At 40.2% G+C, this 21,999-nt stretch overlaps 1 protein-coding gene across 1 annotated transcript in view; it reads right to left on the minus strand.

The window, feature by feature from the left end:
* The window catches only part of RFTN2 (raftlin family member 2), a 100,446-nt gene that overhangs the window by 32,400 nt on the left and 46,047 nt on the right, over positions 1-21,999 (minus strand). Inside the window, exons 6-7 of the mRNA XM_055290115.2 lie at positions 17,456-17,577; positions 15,584-15,687 (exon numbers count right to left, since the gene is read on the minus strand). Coding sequence (XP_055146090.1) covers positions 15,584-15,687; positions 17,456-17,577 — 226 coding nt within the window. The remainder of the gene's footprint in view (positions 1-15,583; positions 15,688-17,455; positions 17,578-21,999) is intronic.

A 21,999-nucleotide genomic window follows, 5' to 3' on the forward strand; every position in this document is an offset into this window, starting at 1 on the left:
GTCAGATCCTTAATTTGAGATATGTCGGAAACTTCTATGTCCCTGGTTTTCTGAGGGCCATTTTGATTTAAAATAGGTCCTGCTATTTTCAGACCAGCTGTGAGACCATGTGGAACTTGTTTTGGTTTCGAGACTCTAATCACGGTAGACCTAAGGGAAAGAGGTCTGAAGCCTTATAGAGGGACACCTATTTGGTAAAGCAAGTAAGTCTCTTATGGTTCTCAGTGGTTCCTGAGATAATTCTATTTATAGAATTGGGATAGAATATTTTTCCCTTAGCAAACTAGTGGTCATTATGGGACCTGAGAGGATGTTTCAAATGCCCTGGATGGTTTCAGAGGACAGAGCCCACATCTCTTATTCCCTGCAAAAATGTTCATCCAAAAGGTGCTGTTAGTTAACTGAGTGACTCGGTATCTTCCTGAGAGGGATTTAAGAATCTTCCGGTTCTGTTTTAGACTTTAGTGGACAGTCATGCTTTGACGTATTAGAAAACAAAGGCAACTTTGGAAAATATGCTTGATTTAGAGATAGTAATTGAAATTCTGAAAAAGTTCTAGTACAAACTGTTTTGGTGACAAGTATAGAAAACAATCTACAGAGAAGTGATGAGAACATTGACTAGTCCCTTCATCTCTGGGGCAGCAGATGATCCCTGGTGCTGTGGTCAGCACGGGGGCACAGGCTGCATGAAGGACAGTTCAGCCAGGGCAGGCTGAGTTCTCTGCAGGCAGAGGTGGCTGGACATTGTCAATGAGATAGTGGATGTATAATTCCTACACCCTGGTTATGGACCCTGGAGCATAGGAGATGCTCAGAAGTGTTTCCTTTTCTCTTCCCTGCTTTCTTCTATGCATTTCATAAGAAAACACAAAGAAGATTCTATGTGAATGTCATTTGAGGGAGAGGGATTTGCTGTGACAACAGCATGACTATCAAGAAGACTGGGTCTTCCCACTAACAGAAGATCTCCTGGACTAAACTAATAAAAACAACTTTGACTCCTGTAGTGCTTTCAGCGTTCCAAGTCCTTTCTGTGTATATTAACATGCTTGTTTCTTATGATCATCCTTTAAGGTGTGCAGAGCAGACATTTTCTCTATTTTATGGATAGGGAAATTGAGACTCAGCTTTTAAGATCTTTGTCTTGGGTCACCTCTAGTTCCCACTCTTTCTACAACACTGCATTAGCTCTACAAGCAAATGTAGAGTGACTACATTTGCTTATAGAGCTCACTGAAGCCCTGACTACAGGAAGATGTGGCTTAGTTTAATTCTATTCTGACTAGAAAACTTTATAATTAGTGGATAAGTCTAAGGTTATTTTGCCAAAGTCCAGATTTTTATTTAGCATCCCAAATTAAGCATTCCAGCTTATAATGTTCAGAAGTTATAGTTTAGAATAATGAAGAAAATAAACACAAATGTTCATTTTCCTTGGGCCAATTAGACTACTTAAGCAAACCACACAGGTCCTGATGTTAGTGTGGCAAATGGAAGAAGAGACAGGAGCAAGTTCATGATCCATGGTATTAAAGTGTGACATAAAAGATTAATCACTGAAAGCTTTGCCTTAAAATTCCTCCAAATAAATTCAGTTTTGTGCAACAGTGACTAGCACTAGCTGTAAAAACAAACAAGCAACAAAAATGAAACTAAAGTTCTATTTATAGTTTGACACTATCTTTTATTATTATTATTATTTTTTTTTTGAGATGGAGTCTTGCTCTGTCGCCCAGGTTGGAGTGCAGTGGTGTGATCTTGGCTCACCGCAACCCCCACCTTGCGAGTTCAAGTGATTCTCCTGCCTCAGCCTCCAGAGTAGCTGGGACTAGAGGCATGTGCCATTATGCCTGGCTATTTTTTTTTTTTTTTTTTTGTATTTGTAGTAGAGATGGGGTTTCACCATGTTGGCCAGGCTGGTCTCAAACTCCTGACCTCGGGTGATTTGTCTGCCTTGGCCTCCCAAAGTGCTGGGATTACTGGTGTGAGCCACTGCCCCCAGCCGATAATTAAATTAAAAATTTTTTTTTGTAGGAAGTTACAAGGACAACTTGAACTTCTTCTTGGTTCAATATGTGCCTATAATTTCAAGCATCTTTGAGAGCTATAGTACTTAGAATTTATAGATAGGTGGGAGAAAGTTGTTCTACATTCTTTAAGATATAAAAACCAAGATTTTTTTTTTTTTTTTTTTGAGATGGAGTCTTGCTCTGTTGCCAGGCTAGAGTGCAGTGACACGATCTTGGCTCACTGCAACCTCCGTCTCCCAGGTTGAAGTGATCCTCCTGCCTTAGCCTCCTGAGTAGCTGGGACTACAGGCGTGCGCCACCATGCCCAGCTAATTTTTTATATTTTTAGTAGAGATGGGGGTTTCACTATATTGGCCAGGATGGTCTCGATCTCTTGACCTCATGCTCTGCCTGCCTCGGCCTCTCAAAGTACTGGGATTACTGATGCAAGCCACTGCCCCTGGCCGATAATTAAATTAAAAAATTTTTTTTGTAAGAAGTTACAAGGACAACTTGAACTTCTTCTTGGTTCAATATGTGCCTATAATTTCAAGCATCTTTGACAGAGTACTTAGAATTTATGGGAGAGAGTTGTTCTACATTCTTTAAAATATAAAAACCAAGGTCATGTTTGATTTTCTCTGAATCTTTGCTTGTGGCATTCTCCTTCCCATCTGGAGTGCCCACTCCACCATCCCTGCCTTTTCCCATTCTGCCCATCTTTTGAGATTAGTTTCAGGTGTGACATCTTTTATAAAGTCTTCAATAACCCTCCAACTGAAGAACAGCACCCCCTTTTCAGGGCTCCCACAGGTCCCTCTTAGGAAGCTTAATCCCTTTAGCCAGATGATACAGCTACTGGCACACACATTTTCCTTCCACCAGATCTAAGCTCCTTGAGGAGCTTGTCTTCTCATCTCTGCATCTTCCACATTAATGAGCAGAAAGTGGTGCTCAGTAGATATTTAAAGAATCAGAGAATTTGTAAATAAATGGTCATTTGGTCTCTGTGACAATATATTGATGCCAGGGAACATGCTTCAAAAAAGAAAAAACCAGTCATGACAAGTGAGCAAAGGCTTGCAGAAGAGACAAAAGCTTTGCTAGATGAGTCATAATTCCTTCACTGCACTCCAGCCTGGGCAACAGAGTGAGATTCTGTCTCAAAAAAAAAAAAAAAAAAAGGCTTTGCTAGGTCTTTATTTTTTATTTTATTAGGTCTTTTTACAACTATGAGGTTTATTGACATTTGGTATGAATCTTAACTCTTCCTTTTACTCCTCACAAAACTTTTCAGCTACATGACCTTACAACAACCATAGCCTACTGAATTTTATATGAATTTGAACTATTAAAATGTCTCATATTTTAAAATAATTCACTCTTTCCTTTCTCCACTAACTTCAATGAAGGGAGAGATTTCTTAAACAAATATACTAAAAAGGGTAAAGATAGATACATTTGTCGATTTTAAAATTAAAAACTTTTGTTAATTAAAGATATCATAGAATGAAAAGACAAGCCACAGAATTAGTGAAGATAATTGCAGCATGCATAATAAAGGACTCTTTATCTGTTATATTTAAGTAAGTTATAGGTAGAGATTTCTTAAATTTAAATTTAAATTTTTTATAGAGATGGGGTCTTGCTATGTTGCTGAGGGTGGTCTTGAATTCCTGGGCCCAAGCTATCCTCCCAGCTTAGTCTCCCAAAGTGCTGAGATTACAGGTGTGAGCCACTGTGCCTGGCTTTATGAATAGAACTTTAGGCCGGGTGTGGTGGCTCACGCCTGTAATCCCAGCACTTTGGGAGGTGAGTCAGGCGGATCACCTGAGGTCAGGAGTTCGAGACCAGCCTGGCTAACATGGTGAAACTCCATCTCTACTAAAAAAACTACAAAGAAAAACAAAATTAGCCAGGCATGGTGGTGGGTGCCTGTAATCCCAGCTACTTGGGAGACTGAGGCAGAAGAATCGCTTGAACCTGGGAGGTGGAGGTTGCAGTGAGCCAAGATCACACCCCTGCACTCCAGCCTGGGCTACAGAGTGAGACTCTGTCTCAAAAAAGCAAAAACAAAAAACAAAAACACATAGAATTTTAAATGTGGGCAAAAAGACTTAAACAGGTACTTTATGAAAGGAAAATCCAAGTGGCCAATAAACATATGCAAATGTGCTCAATCTCAGCAAGTAATTAGGAAACTACATATGAAAGTCACACTGAGATCGCACTATATACTCTCAATCAGAATGGCAAAATTTAAAAGTATGATAATATTTTGTGTTGAGACAATGGTGACTCTGACACTCTGCTAGTAGGAGTGTACATGGAAACAATCTATTTGAAAATAATCTGGTATTTATCTAACAAAGCTAAAGAAGTGCCCTATGACCCAGCAATTCTGCTTCTAGAAACTCACACGTGTGCACCAAGACCTCTGCTCATACTCAGAACAGCATTGTTTGTCATAGCCAACAACTGGAGACAGCAAACCACCAGCAGCAGAATGGACACATACATAGTAGAATGAATAAATAAACTGCTACACGCGGCATGGGTAAAACTTACAATGTTAAGTGAAAGGAGCAACACATAAAAGAATATATATGATATGATTCCATTCATGTAAAGTTAAAAAATAGGCAAAACTAAACTGTATTGTTTAGGGATTCATACATAAGTGGTAAAACTATTAGGCAAAGCAAGGATATGACTATCCTAAAAGTGGGGATAATGTTATCTCTGTGTGGAGGAAGTGAGTGTGATGGGGAGACACATGGGGTGCTTCTAGGGTGTGGGTGATATTCTATTTTTTTGGCCAGCTGTGATGACACAGGTCTTTGTGCATAATTATGCACATTTGTGTTTTATGCACGATTTATTTATTTTATTTATTTATTTATTTTGAGACAGAGCCTCACTCTGTTGCCCAGGCTGGAGTGCAGTGGTGCAGTCTTGGCTTACTGCAACCTCTGCCTCCTGGGCTCAAGCGATTCTCATTCCTCAGCCTCCCAAGTAGGTGTGACCACAGGCATGTGACACCATGCCCGGCTAATTTTTGTGTTTTTAGTACAGACAGGGTTTCGCTATGTTGGCCAGGCTGGTCTTGAACTCCAGGTAATTCACCCACCTGGGCCTCCCAAAGTGCTGGGATTATAGACGTGAGCCACCACACCCAGCGTGTGTTTTATGCACTTTCTATATGAGTGTTTTATGTCACAAAAATTGTTTTAAAATAGTATATTTAAGGGTGACATGTAGAAGAATAGTTGTAGATTTATACATGATAAAAAAGCTCCCTCCCCCTTTACATTTATTCTTTTGGAAAAATCAGTCTTGAATTTGTTGGGTCTTTTCTTCTGAGATGGAGTCTCACTCTGTCGCCCAGGCTAGAGTGCACGCAATCTTTGCCACCTCCGCCTCCCGGGTTCACGTCATTCTCCTGCCTCAGCCTCCTGAGTAGCTGGGACTACAGGCACCCGCCACCACGCCCGGCTAATTTTTTGTATTTTTAGTAGAGACAGGTTTTCACCATGTTAGCCAGGATGATCTCGATCTCCTGACCACGTGATCCACCCGCCTCGGCCTCCCAAAGTGCTGGGATTACAGGCGTGAGCCACCGCGCCCGGCCGAATTTGTTGGGTTTTAAATGAGAAGTTTTTAGGAATTCATTCACCTGAATTCACTCTTCTTTAAATATATCCTGCACTTTTCTGACATTGCTTTGCTTAAGGTTGCCAGAGAAAGCAAATAATCTGTGGTATTCATACTGCAAACATCCGCTCCCATGCACATAGTAGACATCACTAATCGAATGCCACATTCTTTTTTGCTGAGCTGGTTCTGGTCTCAGAATCCTTATTGCAGCGTTCCAGGCAGCCACTACCAACAGATTAGTGCTGGTATGTAAGAGGAAAACCATTTATTATTCCAAGTTAGCCCTATCTGCCACAAGGAATACTTTTCCTCTCTAAAACTGCTTCTGGAAGCACTACTCTTTCATCACGGCGCCCCCTCAGACATCATGAGCTTCACAGACCTGCTATCCTTCTTGATTGATTCCTCTACTATATTCACCTGCCTTATAGTCAACTCTTTTTTTCATTATTGCTTCCCTGAGGAGCAATATTCAGATATTTTCCCCCTAATATCTCCCCATTAAATTTTAATACCAAAGATATGCTGTATATCTGTGTATATGCTGTGTGGCCTTTTGGAGGGCCACAAACCATTGTAATAGCTGAGATTTTTTTCACCCCCTCCCACTCTCAATAACCAATTTTCATCATCTTGTGGATATATCCCTCCTGTTGAGAATACATGCTCTAGACCTTCATGGCAGGACCTGTCATGAACTGAGTTGTTTCTCAAAGCAGAGTATGACTTCCTGTATGTCTGCCCCTAGAGTGGGTAAAATATTGTCTTGCACATATTAGGCACTCAAGAAATATTTGAGTTGAACAGAAAGAACATTCTTGTTAAAATAAATGCATGAATCTGTATCAGTTTCAATACAACTAAGCCAGTTTCAAAAGAGTGGGTTTATCCGTAACTGCTCAGTCACTTGTGAAATATACTCTTATAAAAAGCTTTCATTTATAGTTCCAAAATTCATTAGACTAGAAGAAATAGAATTGTTAATCTGTATTTTATGTTAACTTTTGCTTCATCTTACACATTAATTAATTGTCGTGGCTTAACATTTGCAACTCAAAAGTAAATGAGTTAATTCTTGCTTTTGAAAACTGAAATAAAATTTTGCTTTTTAAAAGGAAAATTATAAAATTAAATTTTGGCTTCCAACTTTGCAGCTATGTGCTTAGTCACAAAGTTCCTTTGCCTATGACCCTGAATTTGTTTCTCAGGTATCAGTATGTGTTAAAAATAAAGAAAAGGGCACTGCGACAGTTTAGTTGTCCCAACTCCTCCCCACCCCACAAAATGTTTAACATTTATGTTCAGATGAGAAAGAGTGATGGTAACTGGAAGTATATATAATAGACAAAATTGATTATTTTAAGAATGTGGCCTTATCAAAATACTGCTCACAGCAAGATTACTATGAGTTTAACTCATGATAGAATTACATGACACTGTTTCTGCAGAATTTAAATTAGTAAGAGCAGAGAACTGCATTAGAATGGGCCAAATCCTAACCTCTCCCTCAACTGCATGTATATAAATGTGCAACATCTGCTTTGGCTGCCACATGAAGATTGAGATTGAGACTGGGACTCCACAGACTTCCAGTGTTTCTGAGCTGTGATGCCCAAGAGGCTGTTGGGCCTGTTCTACAGGGGCTGCAGGAAATGGAAGAGGGGAGCAGAGCTCAGCATCACAGTGAGAAGACCAATTTCTCTTGTTATTCACATCTTGTCTTTAGGGACCAGACTTTTTTTTTTTTTTTTTGAGACAGAGTCTCACTCTGTTACCCAAGCTGGTGTGCAGTGGCATGATGTTGGCTCACTGCAACCCCTGCCTCCCAGGTTCAAGTGATTCTCGTGCCTCGGCCTCCTGGGTAGCTGGAACTACAGGTGCACACCACCACGCCCAGCTAATTTTTTTTTGTATTTTTAGTAGAGACGGGGTTTCACCATGTTGGCTAGGCTGGTCTCAAACTCCTGACTTCAAGTGATCTGCCTTCTTTGGCCTCCCAAAGTGATGGGATTACAGGCATGAGTCACTGTGCCTGGCCGGGACCAGACTTTTTTTTTTTTTAATAGTTTAAGTTCTGGGGTACATGTGCACAACGTGCAGGTTTGTTACATAGGTATATGTGTGCCATGTTGGTTTGCTGCACCCATCAAATCATCATTTACATTAGGTATTTCTCCTAAAGCTATCCCTCCCCCAGCTCCCCACCCCACAACAGGCCCCAGTGTGTGATGTTCCCCTCCCTGTGTCCATGTGTTCTCATTGTTCAATTCCCACCTATGAGTGAGAACATGCGGTGTTTGGTTTTCTCTTCTTGTGTTACTACTGAGAATGATGGCTTCTAGTTTCATCTATGTCCCTTTAAAGGACATGAACTCATCCTTTTTTTATGGCTGCATAGCATTCCATGGTGTATATGTGTCACATCTTCTTTATCCAGTCTATCATTGATGGGCATTTGGGTTGGTACCAAGACTTTGCTATTGTGAACAGTGCTACAATAAACATGTGTGCATGTGTCTTTATAGTAGTATAATTTAGAATCCATTCGGCATATACCCAGTAATGGGATCACCGGGTCAAATGGTATTTCTAATTCTAGATCCTTGAGGAATCGCCACACTGTCTTCCACATGGTTGAACTAATTTACACTCCCACCAACAGTGTAAAAGCATCCCTATTTCTCCACATCTTCTCCTGCATCTGTTGTTTCTTGACTTTTTAATGATCACCATTCTAACTGGTGTGAGATGGTATCTCATTGTGCTTTTGATTTGCATTTCTATAATGACCAGTGATGATGAGCATTTTTTCATAAGTTTGTTGGCTGCATAAATGTCTTCTTTTGAGAAGTGTCTGTTCATATCCTCCACCCATTTTTTGATGGGTTTGTTTGTTTTCTCCTTGTAAATTTGTTTAAGTTCTTTGTAGATTCTGGATATTAGCCCTTTGTCAGATGGGTAGATTGCAAAAATTTTCTCCCAATCTGTAGGTTGCCTGTTCACTCTGCTGATAGTTTCTTTTGCTGTGCAGAAGCTCTTTAGCTTAATTAGATCCCGTTTGTCTATTTTGGCTTTTGGTGTTTTAGTCATGAAGTCTTTGCCCATGCCTATGTCCTGAATGGTATTGCCTAGGTTTTCTTCTAGGGTTTTTATGGTTTGAAGTCTAACATTTAAGTCTTTAATCCATCTTGAATTAATTTTTGTATAAGGTGTAAGGAAGGGATCCAGTTTCAGCTTTCTACATATGGCTAGCCAGTTTTCCCAGAACCATTTATTAAATAGGGAATCCTTTCCCCATTTCTTGTTTTTGTCAGGTTTGTCAAAGATCAGATAGCTGTAGATATGCGGCATTATTTCTGAGGTCTCTGTTCTGTTCTCTTGGTCTATATCTCTGTTTTGGTACCAGTACCATGCTGTTTTGTTTACTGTAGCCTTGTAGCATAGTTTGAAGTCAGGTAGCGTGATGCCTCAGCTTTGTTCTTTTGGCTTATGGTTGTCTTGGAAATGTGGGCTCTTTTTTGGTTCCATATGAACTTTAAAGTAGTTTTTTCCAATGCTGTGAAGAAAGTCATTGGTAGCTTGATGGGGATGGCATTGAATCTATAAATTATCTTGGGCAGTATGGCCATTTTCATGATATTGATTCTTCGTATCCATGAGCATGGAATGTTCTTCCATTTGTTTGTGTCCTCTTTTATTTCGTTGAGCAGTGATTTGTAGATCTCCTTGAAGAGGTCCTTCACATCCCTTGTAAGTTGGATTCCTAGGTATTTTATTCTCTTTGAAGCAATTGTGAATGGGAGTTCACTCATGATTTGGCTCTCTGTTTGTCTGTTATTGTGTATAGGAATGCTTGTGATTTTTGCACATTGATTTTGTTTTTTGTTTTTTGTTTTTTTTTTTTTTGAGACGGAGTCTCGCTCTGTCGCCCAGGCTGGAGTGCAGTGGCGCAATCTCGGCTCACCGCAAGCTCCGCCTCCCGGGTTCACGCTATTCTCCTGCCTCAGCCTCTCCAAGTAGCTGGGACTACAGGCGCCCGCCACCACGCCTGGCTAATTTTTTTGTATTTTTAGTAGAGACGGGGTTTCACCGTGGTCTGGATCTCCTGACCTCGTGATCCGCCCGCCTCGGCCTCCCAAAGTGCTGGGATTACAAGCGTGAGCCACCGCGCCCGGCCTGCACATTGATTTTGTATCCTGAGACTTTTCTGAAGTTGCTTATCAGCTTAAGGAGATTTTGGGCTGAGATGATGGGGTTTTCTAAATAAACAATCATGTCTTCTGCAAACAGAGACAATTTGACCTCCTCATTTCCTAATTGAATACCTTTTATTTCTTTCTCTTGCCTGATTGCCCTGGCCAGAACTTCCAATACTATGTTGAATAGGAGTGGTGAGAGAGGGCATCCTTGTCTTGTGCTAGTTTTCAAAGGGAATGCTTCCAGTTTTTGCCCATTCAGAGTGATATTGGCTGTGGGTTTGTCACAAATAGCTCTTATTATTTTGAGATTATCTTCCATCAATACCTAGTTTATTGAGAGTTTTTAGCATGAAGTGCTGTTGAATGTTGTCAAAGGCCTTTTCTACATCTATTGAGATAATCATGTGGTTTTTGTCATTGGTTCTGTTTATGTGATGGATTACATTTATTGATTTGTGTATGTTGAACCAGCCTTGCATCCCAGGGATGAAGCCGACTTGATTGTGGTGGATAAGCTTTTTGATGTGCTGCTGGATTCGGTTTGCCAGTATTTTATTGATGATCTTCATATCATTGTTCATCAGGGATATTGGCTTAAAATATTCTTTTTTTGTTGTGTCTGTGCCAGGTTTTGGTATCAGGATGATGCTGGCCTCAAAAATGAGTTGGGGGGAGTCCCTCTTTTTCTATTGATTGAGATAATTTCAGAAGGAATGGTACTAGCTCCTCTTTGTACCTCTGGTAGAATTTGGCTGTGAATCCATCTGGTCCTGGACTTTCTTTGGTTGGTACGCTATTAATTATTGCCTCAATTTCAGAACCTGTTATCGGTCTAGTCAGAGATTCAACTTCATCTTGGTTTAGTCTTGGGAGGGTGTATGTGTCCAAGAATTTATCCATTTCTTCTAGATTTTCTAGTTTATTTGCATAGAGGCATTTATAGTATTCTCTGATGGTAGTTTGTATTTCTGTGGGATCGGTAGTGATATCCCCTTTATCATTTTTATCGTGTCTATTTGATTCTTCTCTCTTTTCTTCTTTATTAGTCTGGCTAGCGGTCTATGTACTTTGTTGGTCTTTTCAAAAAACCAGCTCCTGGATTCATCGATTTTTTTGAAGAGTTTTTTATGTCTCTATCTCCTTCATTTCTGCTCTGATCTTAGTTATTTCCTGTCTTCTGCTAGCTTTTGAATTTGTTTGCTCTTGCTTCGTTAGTTCTTTTAATTGTGATGTTAGAGTGCCGATTTTAGATCTTTCCTGCTTTCTCTTGTGGGCATTTAGTGCTATAAATTTCCCTCTACACATTGCTTTAAATGTGTCCCATATATTCTGGTATGTTGTGTCTTTGTTCTCATTGGTTTCAAAGAACATCTTTATTTCTGCCTTCGTTTTGTTATTTACCCAACAGTCAATAAGGTGCAGGGTGTTCAGTTTCCATGTAGTTGTGCGGTTTTGAATGAGTTTCTTAATCCTGAGTTCTAATTTGATTGCGCTGTGGTCTGAGAGACAGTTTGTTGTGATTTCTGTTCTTTTACATTTGCTGAGGAGTGTTTTACTTCCAATTATGTGGTCAATTTTAGAATAAGTGTGATGTGGTGCTGAGAAGAATGTATATTCTGTAGATTTGGGGTGGAGAGTTCTGTAGATGTCTATTAGGTTCACTTGAGGATCAGGTTTTTTAATGTTTTTGGTATAGTACAACTTGATTCAGCTGGACCAAAAGTTCCCTGCCTTTAAATTCTGCCTTCTAGATATAAATGAATGCATGTCTTTCTTCTATCCTGTGTTCTAAAGTTCTCTCTCTCTCTCTCTCTCGCCTCCTCCCTTACCCTTCTCGCTTTCTCTCTGTCAATGTAAGGTTAGAATTCAGTGTTTCTGAAAGTGCATAAAAATTGCTTTGGGATTCCTGTAACAATGCACATTCCTGCCCACACTCTAGAATTGGAGAGGGGAGCCATGCTGCTGTTTTGAGGTAGCCAAACAGAGGGAACTTTGGCTCTTCCTTCTCCTTTATTTTGGTGGTTTAACAATATTAACTGCTAGCTCAGCTAGTTTGGTTCTCCACCAAATTTGCTCTGAAGAGTTTAATGTCAACTTTCACCTTGAACTCTTGAAGGAAAAAGGATTGAGCCCATTGGTATTATTAATAGTGATAACAATTAAGAAGGGATTCTGGCATGTTTTCAGGACCAACAACAATAACTCTGGAATAATGTGGTAATATAAGATTACAGCATCATGACATTTCCATGGTAATGCAGCTTTAAACCCTAGTGGTGTGATATTGCCTAGGGTAATTGAAGCAACAACTTTAACCTAGGGACATACTGTATCTATGTAATCCAATAACAGGATATATTTGAGTGAGGGAAAAACAGCTTATATATAGGCCATTCAAGTATGGCTTAGGTGATAGAAGAGTAGGGAAAATGTTGAAATTACTTAAGACTCTGTTGTTGCATATAAGACAAACACATGTAAGGAAGAATGCTTTCACTGACAGTCGTTTTAAGTTACGTTTCAACATGTGGGCCGCAAAAAGAAGATGATGATAGACATTCGTTTTTCTGGGTGTGAGAATATGTGTAAGCAGATATCTTAATAATGTCATTATGTATTTCTGTTGCTTTTATTATCTTGTCATCTTCAGTGCTGATTTTGTATATAGTGAACTACAGTATTTACATTTTCTGAAACATCCTGATTTAGGACAGGCCAAGCTATCATCCCTGAACATTGGTTTCAACTTATCAGAAATTTTGGTTCTGCTAAGGATTACGTCCCAAAACATTAGCCCTAATTCATTAGCTTAATATGCCCAGGCCCTTATAGGTACTTTGCATGTATTATCTTAGTCACAGTGATAATCCACTGAAGTTGATATTATTGTCCCATTTTTCTTTTATTTTTTTATTTTTATTTTTTGAGACAGAGTCTCGCTCTGTCGCCCGGGCTGGAGTGCAGTGGCGCAATCTCCGCTCACTGCAAGCTCCGCCTCCCGGGTTCACGCCATTCTCCTGCCTCAGCCTCCGAGTAGCTGGGACTACAGGCGCCCGCCACCGCGCCCGGCTAATTTTTTGTATTTTTTAGTAGAGACGGGGTTTCACCGTGGTCTCGATCTCCTGACCTCGTGATCCGCCCGCCTCGGCCTCCCAAAGTGCTGGGATTACAAGCGTGAGCCACCGCGCCCGACCGTCCCATTTTTCAAATAGGGAAATTTATCTTAAAAAGTTTAGATGACTTGCCCAAATCATACAGCTAAACCATGATGAAGCTATAATTAAAACAAGATCTGCTTAGCTCCAAAGCCTGGGTGGCTCGTAACCATTCCTCTAGTTTCAGAGACTAAAAACTTTGGGCTCTACTTTGACCAAGGTCAACTGTATGTAACACTTTTCTTTATTTGTAAAGATGACATCATTGACCATGATTACTATCATTGTGTGTACTGAAGCACCTAAGAACAGCATGTGACTTGTCACAGGAACAGTGTATTTGCACAAGAATAAAAAGGCAGGGGATAAATAAGCTTTACCAACAATCCTTGTTACCAAATGACCTTCATCCTATATTTCCTGTGTTGCAGGCACTTGGCAGGACTCAAATTACAAAATGCAAAGGAACAAAATAAACACCAATATTGCACAATGCTCCTTGGCATACAAAAGAAGAGTAGACATTGTGTGTTGTAGTGAGCCTTGTTGCATAATGGCAATTACTGTTAAAATTACATTTTTCTGCTATCTTCTATACAGAGTTAGTAGCATCTTCCTAAATGGAAATCTGTTAAGTAGTGATGATGCTGCCCTCTAATCTCTTTAGTATTTGATGATCCCATCCAACTTTGACAGTTTAAAATGTCTCTTCTTTTTAATATTCCTATAGAACCTGTAGACTAAGACACCTCATCTAGCCCTTGATTAGTTACTGTATTATATTACGCAATACATAAGCTTGATCTGCTCTGACCAGAATATAAGTCCCGCGTTTTGTACGTATGAAACGTAAGCTTAACCAGCTCACAAGATCCTTCAGGGCCAGAAACCATGTACAGCTTCCACATATTTTTATTGATTGATTGAATTTTTGCCTTTTAAGTTTGATTTTTAAGATTAAAAATTCAGAATGATGTGGCAGAGGTAAGAGAAGGAGCATCTGAATGCTGAGAAGAGTTTGGCTGGAGATGATTGGATAGGAGATCGGCTGCTGGACGGTCAAACTCCAGAAGATGATCATTTTCCCACTGCATCCCACCTCCACCCTCAATAAAACCTGCACAATCACCATCCTCAATTCCCTGTGCAACTTGGTTCTTCCTGGACGCTGGACAAGGACCTAGGTACTGAGAGGACACTGAGCTGGTTAACGCTTAAGCCGTCTGCAGATGGCAAAACTTAAAAGAGCACTGTAACACATGCCTACTTGGGCTTTGGGAGTGGCAGGCACCCACCCCTAGATGCTGCCATGGGGCTGGAGCCCCAGAGCACTTGCCCCGGCTCCTGCACCTGCTCATCTGTGTGCTTCCCCTCCCATAAGTGGTTTGAGCATGCAGAGGGTGAACAGACAAGCCACACCCCTGTCACACATCCTGCAAGGTTGAGGGTGGGGGTGTCATAGAATTCTCCCATTTCATGAAGACTGAATCTTGAGAATTACTACTGTTCTATTATTGACGGGTATGTCACAGAGTACAAAAGGTTGGGAAATCATGCTTCAAGGAGTCATCACTCAATTTGAGAACAGTTACTACAGAGCTCTGGGAAGAAAAGTAGATTAATTGCTTTGCTTACTTAAAACATTCCTTTTTTGTTCTTTAAATTGAGTATCTTTACTTTATATCCACCTTAATTCCTTTCCCTACCTGAAGAAGGTGTGGCTTTTCAGATAAAGCCATGCCAATCAAAGGTTTTTAAATGTTGTGGGGTACTGGGATACTGGACAGGGCTAAGTTGCTAAACCGAGAAGGCCAGAAAAGGTGGGTGAAGTGGGTTAGACTAAGGAAGGGGAAGTTGCCTTCCTTAGTCACACCTGCCAATCACTCAGAATGTTGAACCATAATTGACTCTGCTAAAAGGGAAGGCCTAGTTGGTACTGTGCTGTCCTCTGCAGGTAGTCACCTGCCCGGGCAGGACAGCCTTGGCAGTCAGTCATTTCCTGGATGCCAAAGCGGGCAGAGGACACATCTCTGGGTCCCAGGAATAGTAAAGCATCTTACATAATGACTTACTTGGTCTCTGTTTCCCTCTCTCAAAAAAGTAAGATTCAATTGTTCCTTTCCAAGAAAGTTAGTAAAAGGAGAAAAGGAAAAGGAAAGTTAGTACTTAAAATAATGGCATTTGGTTCTAATGTAGGTATTTATTTTAATGGCAACAGCTACCAAGTCCATGTGCCAAGGGGAACTAACTCACCACACTGGAGGGGCGGTGGCAGAAGCGCTCCTCCATCCTGCTCACTCCGGAACCCTACTGTGTCCTAAACCTGGCTGTGGGCTGGGGTGAGAACAGTTTTGGATATGTGCTGCAGAGCCTAACAGCTTATACATCTATAATGCCAAGGACTAGATTTACTAACCTCTAAGGTCCATAAAATCAAGTTAGAAGCTCAGTGTAATGTTTTCTGTAGGCATTAAACAAATATTTGTTGAATTGAACTATCTAACAAATGAAGTTATATATTAGAATTAAATAATAGTATGTAAGGATGCTTTTGCCTTACCTGTCATGTCTCAATAGAGGTGTGGGCAACACGCTTGTCAGAAGCCATCCGAATTCAGCTAGAGTGTGCAGCAGGGGGCCATAATCTGTTTTGATTTCACATCCCTGCATGAATAAGTATAAGAACTCATAGTCTAATGGCAAAGACAACCAACTACACAATTACAACAAAGGATGATGCATGTTAGGATGAGGGGAGTTCACTTTCATCTGCTGCAGCCTTCCTGGGCTTCATGTTCTGCTCTGCTTCCTTCTAATAATTGAACCAAGTTAGAAACACTGGTAATGGAGAGAGGTTTCCATCCCTTTGTCCGAAGTTTGGGCCTTCCTTTGGTCTTGTTAGGGCGGTGGTTCTCCAAATTTAATATATGGAGTTGGGGAGCTGGGAATCTGCATTTTATTTTATTTTATTTTATTTTAAGAGAGGGTCTCATTCCTACATCCAGGCTAGGGTGCAGTGGCACAATCATAACTCACTTTAACCTCAATCTCCTGGGCTCAAACTGTCCTCCTGCCTCTGCCGCCTGAGTAACTGGGACTACAGGTGCATGACACTATGCCTGGTTAATTTTAAAATTTTTTGTAGAGATGGGGTCTCACTATGTTGCCCAGGCTGGTCTTGAACTCCCGGGCTCAAGTTATCCTCCCATTTCACCTTCCTAAAGTGCTGGGGTTACAGATGTGAGCCACTGTGCCAGGCAGAGTCTGCATTTTAACACGAGTTCCTTAGCGGATTTGGATCTAGAACACATTTTCAGAAATACTGGTCTTGGGACCAGGAAGTGAGGATAAGAGTGGAGAGTGACGATAGTGGTATTGAAGATGAGAGGCGCTTGGGTGTGGGGTGTCTTTTCACTGCTTTTTTCTTAATTTGGAATTGAGTTTTGCTAGGAGCTTTACCTCTTCCCCCAAATCCTTTTTCCCCACTCAATGGGTTTTCTAGTTTCTTTGAAAATGGGCTATGTCTCTTTAATCTGTGTAAGGTCAGAAAGGTAAAAGTATCCCTGAAACAGCCTGTCAGGGAGGGCCTCATACACAAAACAGAATATACCTGAATTCAGTGTGTACACCTCAAAGACAGTCCATTCAGTGACATCTGAATTCAGGGTGCACAACATCAGCAGCAATGTCATCTCTGTTTGTGAAGGACAATGCTGTGTGTACATATTTGGCCTGGCGAGAGAGAGAACATCTTTTGGATATTTTTGCCTTTGAAAGCATTCATAAGGTTAAAAAAAACCTCAGTCACATTGGTTGATTGGAGATAAAACACTAGTTGAGTGACCGAATTTTTTTCTTTCAATCAGTTGTCACAGAATGCTGTAAAGAGAAGCTCAGTGCCAGGAGATGGTTTTTTGGTTTAAAATTTTTGGGAACTTACTGCTACTTATGCATAGTTAATTATTTCTTTATCTTGCAAAAACTTTTAACATTGGATAAAGCAAATTACCTTTTCACAAATCCGAAAGAAGTTTGTTCATGCATTTGTGATGAGATTCTAAACACTAAACAAATATGTGTTTAAGGATACTGCATGTGCTAGGCACTGAAGATCTATAACATGTAAAATAAAATATATATAGCCTGGGCAACATGGCGAGACCCCGTCTCTACAAAAAATACAAAAAAATTAGCTGAGTATGGTGGTGCATGCCTGTAGTCCCAGCTACCTGAGGCTGAGGTTGGAGAATCACCTGAGCCAGGGGAAGTCGAGGCTGCAGTGAGCTGTGATGGTGCCACTGCACTCCAGCCTGGGTAACAGAGTAAGGCCCTGACTCAAAAAAAAAAAAAAAAAACCCAAACCAAACATATATATATTATATATATTATATTTATATATGTAAAGCTACATTGTCAGAAAACTGCAGCTCACCTCAATAACAGTCCATTGTTCTACTACGATGGCATCATTTCCTTTCCTACTAGAACCTGGAACTCCAGAACCTTCTTCTTCATAGATAAAAAATCCTTCCAAAGATTTAGGCAAATGTTCCCCTGTGAGGAAGAGGATACAATTAAGAAGGGTTGTAAATACTAAGTGGCTCGTAAAACCATCTAAATCCTTAAATAACTCATATAGGAAACTGAAGGAAAAACATTTCAATTAAAAAACATTTGTTTTGGCTGAATCAATAATCTCCTCCTCTTGGAAAGTTTTTCTTTCTCCCCAAAGATCAACACTTTTTTTTTTTTTACTTCACTGAATTAAAATCCAACTATACACATAAAAACTACAATAGCAAAAACAAGATAAAATAGTGTGGCACAGTGAGAAGCGAGTGGAAAATCAATCTAAAAGCATCTGGAAGTGATCTTCATTTTGAAATCAAAATTTGGTTTCGGATCTATACGTTGTATGCATGTTAATTATAACCATTAAGAGAAATAGCATAAAAATGTTCATATTTGAAATTAAAGGCATGATACTAAAATTAATGCTAGGTAAGATTACTTCAAAAGACCTAAACACAGAACAATTCTTTACCTCAATGATGGGTTAAAAAAAAAAAACAAGAAAAGCAGGGACAGGAAGACCCTAAACAGAAGTCATTGTCAAAAGAATTCCTGCTGGGAAGGAAGTTTTAAGGGAGGGCCTCTCAGACTTTTTCTTGAATAGTTGACAATAACCAGCTGGCCTACACAAACTGATTTTATGGAAGTTCTTTTGTCTCCTATTTTGCTATAGGAGACATTTTTCCCATGGTCATGTGCTGGTTAAACATTTCGATTTTTGTGCAGCACAATGTCACATTAAAGTTTCCGTGGTTGACAGCTCTCTAAATTCTAAAGGCCTGCAGAGTTTTCAAACGATCTTTTAAGCTTAAAGATAAAAAAGACAAAAGTAATTTTAATGTAATTTTCTGTTTTAATTTTCATTATCAGGCTATACATTTTAAGAGATAAATCATTATTATTATTTTTTTGACATCATTCATGGTTAGGGCAGAACACCATGAAGAATTTGCATTGTTCAGAGTGGTTCCCAAGAACCCAGTAGGCCAGGCACAGTGGTTCACGCCTGTAATCCCAACACTTTGGGAGGCCGAGGCAGGCAGATCACCTGAGGTCGGAAGTTCGAGACCAGCCTGACCAACGTGGAAAAAACCCATATCTACTAAAAATACAAAATTAGCTGGGCGTGGTGGCACATGCCTGTAATCCTGGCTACTCGGGAGGCAGAGGAAGGAGAATCTCTTGAACCTGGGAGGGGGAGACTGCGGTGAGCCGAGATCGTGCCATTGCACTTCAGCCTGGGTGACAGAGCAAGACTCCATCTCAAAAACAAAACAAAACGAAACAAAACAGAAAAATGAAAAGCAAACAAAAAACCCAGTAAAGTTTAGTTTCCTAGTTCAAATTGGTTTTCTAATTACAATATCTATTTCATTTCCTTTAAATGTACTTATTTACTGTCACACCGAAGTGACCAGTGGAATCAAATTTGTTTCTGATTGAAAGTTTAGGGCATCACTAGATCATCTTTACAATTGTACATGCCCCAAGTTCCCTTTTAGAGGTATGTGTTTTAAAATTAGTTGTATCCTTTGATAATTACATAGTTAATTATAATCTCCTTTCTTACTTTGGGATGATATAATGTGAAAACTCTGGGCTTTGTGGCTCGAGGTGTGTTTTCTTGCTCTCAATATTGGGAGGCGCTAGCAGAGTCCCACCTTGCTTTATTGTGCTTTGCTTTACTGTGTTTTGCAGATACCGTTTTTTTTTTTTTTTTTTTTTCCAAATTGAAGGTTTGTGGCAATCCTGCATTGAGCAAGTCTATTAGTGCCATTTTTCCAAAGGTGTGTACTCACTTCATGTGTTGGTGTCACATTTTAGTAATTCTTGCAATATTTCAAACTTTTTCATTGTTATTCTATCTGTTGTGGTCTGTGATCAATGATCTTTGATGTTACTATTGTAATTGTTTTGGGCCACCGGGAACCATGCCCATATAAAATGGTGAATTTAACTGATAAATGTTGTGGGGGTTCTGACTGCTTCACTGACTGGCTCTTCCCCCATCTCTCTCCCTCTCCTCGAGCCCCCCATTCCCTGAAATTAGGCCAATTAATAACCCCGAAATAGCCTCTAGGTGTTTAAGTGAAAAGAAGAGTCATAAGTTTCTCATTTTAAATCGAAAGCTGGGAATGATTATTAAGCTTAGTGAGGAAGACATGTCAAAGCTGAGACAGGCGGTAAACAAGGCCTCTTGTTTCAGTTAGCCAAGTTGTGAATGTAAGGGAAAAGTTCTTGAAGGAAAATAAACGTGAATGAATGATAAGAAAGCAAAACAGACTTCTCGATGATGGAGACAGTTTTAGCGGTCTGGATAGAAGATCAAACCAGCCACAAGCAGTCCCTTAAGCCAAAGCCTAATCCAGAGCAAGATCCTAACTCTCTTCCATTCCATGAAGGCTGAGAGAGGTGAGGAAGCTGTGGAAGAATAGTCGGAAGCCAACAGAGGTTGGTTCATGAAGTTTAAGGAAAGAAGCTGTCTCCATAACATAAAATTGCCAGGTGAAGGAGCAAGTGCTGATGTAGAAGCTGCAGCAAGTTATCTAGAAGATCCAGCTAAGAGAATACATAAAGGTGGCTACAGAAAACTACAGATTTTTATTATTTATATATTTTTAATTTATTTTTATTTATATTTATTATATTATTATAAATTATATATTTATTTATATATTTTTAATTTATATTTATTTATTTTGAGACAGGGTCTCACTCTTTCACTCAGGCTGGGGTGCGGTGGCATGTTCTCGACTCACTGCAACCTCTACCTCCCCAGGCTCAAGCAATTCTCCTGCCTCAGCCTTCCAAGTAGATGAGATTACAGGCACACACCACCACACCCAGCTAATTTTTGTATTTTTAGTACAGATGGGGTTTCACCATGTTAGCCAGGCTGGTCTCGAACTCCTGACCTCAAATGATCCACCCGCCTCAGCCTCCCAAATTGTTGGGATTACAGGCGTGAGGCACCGCTCTTGGCCTAAAACTACAGATTTTCAATGTCAGTAAAACAACCTTACAGTGGAAGATGTCATCCAGGACTTTCATTGCTAGAGAGGGGAAGTCAATGCCTGGCTTCAAAACTTCGTAGGACATGCTGACTCTCTTGTTAGGGACGAATGCAGCTGGTGACTTTAAGTTGAAGCCAATGCTCATTTACTATTCTAAAAATCCTAAGGCCCTTAAGAATTATGCTAAATATACTCTGCTTGTGATCTAGACATGGAAAACAAAGGCTGGATGACAGCACATCTGTTTATAGCATGGTTTACTGAATATTTTAAGCCCACTGTTCAGACCTACTGCTCAGGAAAAAAGATGCCTTTCAAAATATTATGCTTATTGACAATGTACTTGGTCACCTAAGAGCTCTGATGAAGATATACAAGAAGATTAATGTTTTCATGCCTGCTAACACAACATCCATTCTGCAGCCCATGGATCAAGGAGCCATTTTGACTTTCAAGTCATACATTTAAGAAATACATTTTGTAAGACTATAGCTGCCATAGATAGTGATTCCTCTGATGGATCTGGGCAAAATATATTAAAACCTTCTGGAAAGGAGTCACTATTCTAGATGTCATTAAGAACATTTATGATTCATGGGAGGAGGCCAAAATATCAACATGAACAGGAGTTTGAAAGAGGTTGACTCCAATTTTCATGGATGACTTTGAGGGGTTCAAGACTTCAGTGGAGAAAGTAATTGCAGATGTGGTGACAATAGTGAGAGAGCCAGAATTAGAACTGGAGCCTAAAGATGAGACTAAATTGCTGCAATCTCGTAGTAAAACCTGAATGGATGAGTTGCTTCTTATGGATGAGCAAAGAAAGTGGTTTCTTTCTTTTTGTTGTTGTTTTTTTGAGATGGAGTCTCACTCTGTTTCCCAGGCTGGAGTGCAGTGGCACAATCTCAGCTCACTACAACCTCCACTTCCCAGGTTCAAGTGATTCTTGTGCTTCAGCCTCTTGAGTAGCTGGGACTGCAGGCATGCACCACCATGCCAGGCTAATTTTTGCATTTTTATGTATTATTTATTTATTTATTTTTGAGACAGAGTTTTGCTTTTGTTGCCCAGGCTGGAGTGCAATGGCATGATCTTGGCTCACTGCAACCTCTGCCTCCCTGGTTCAAGCAATTCTCCTGCCTCAGCCTCCTGAGTAGCTGGAATTACAGGCGTGTCACTACGTCTGGCTAATTTTATATTTTTAGTAGAGACAGGGTTTCACCATGTTGGTCAGGCTGGTCTCGAACTACTGACCTCAAGTGATCCACCCGACTTGGTCTCCCAAAGTGCTGGGATTACAGGTCTGAGCAACCATGGCAGGCAAATTTTTGTGTTTTTAGTAGAGACAGGGTTTCACCATGTTGGTCAGGCTGGTCTCGAACTCCTGACC

This window comes from Symphalangus syndactylus, chromosome 8 (genome assembly GCF_028878055.3).
Source record: "Symphalangus syndactylus isolate Jambi chromosome 8, NHGRI_mSymSyn1-v2.1_pri, whole genome shotgun sequence".
Lineage (NCBI taxonomy): Eukaryota > Metazoa > Chordata > Mammalia > Primates > Hylobatidae > Symphalangus > Symphalangus syndactylus.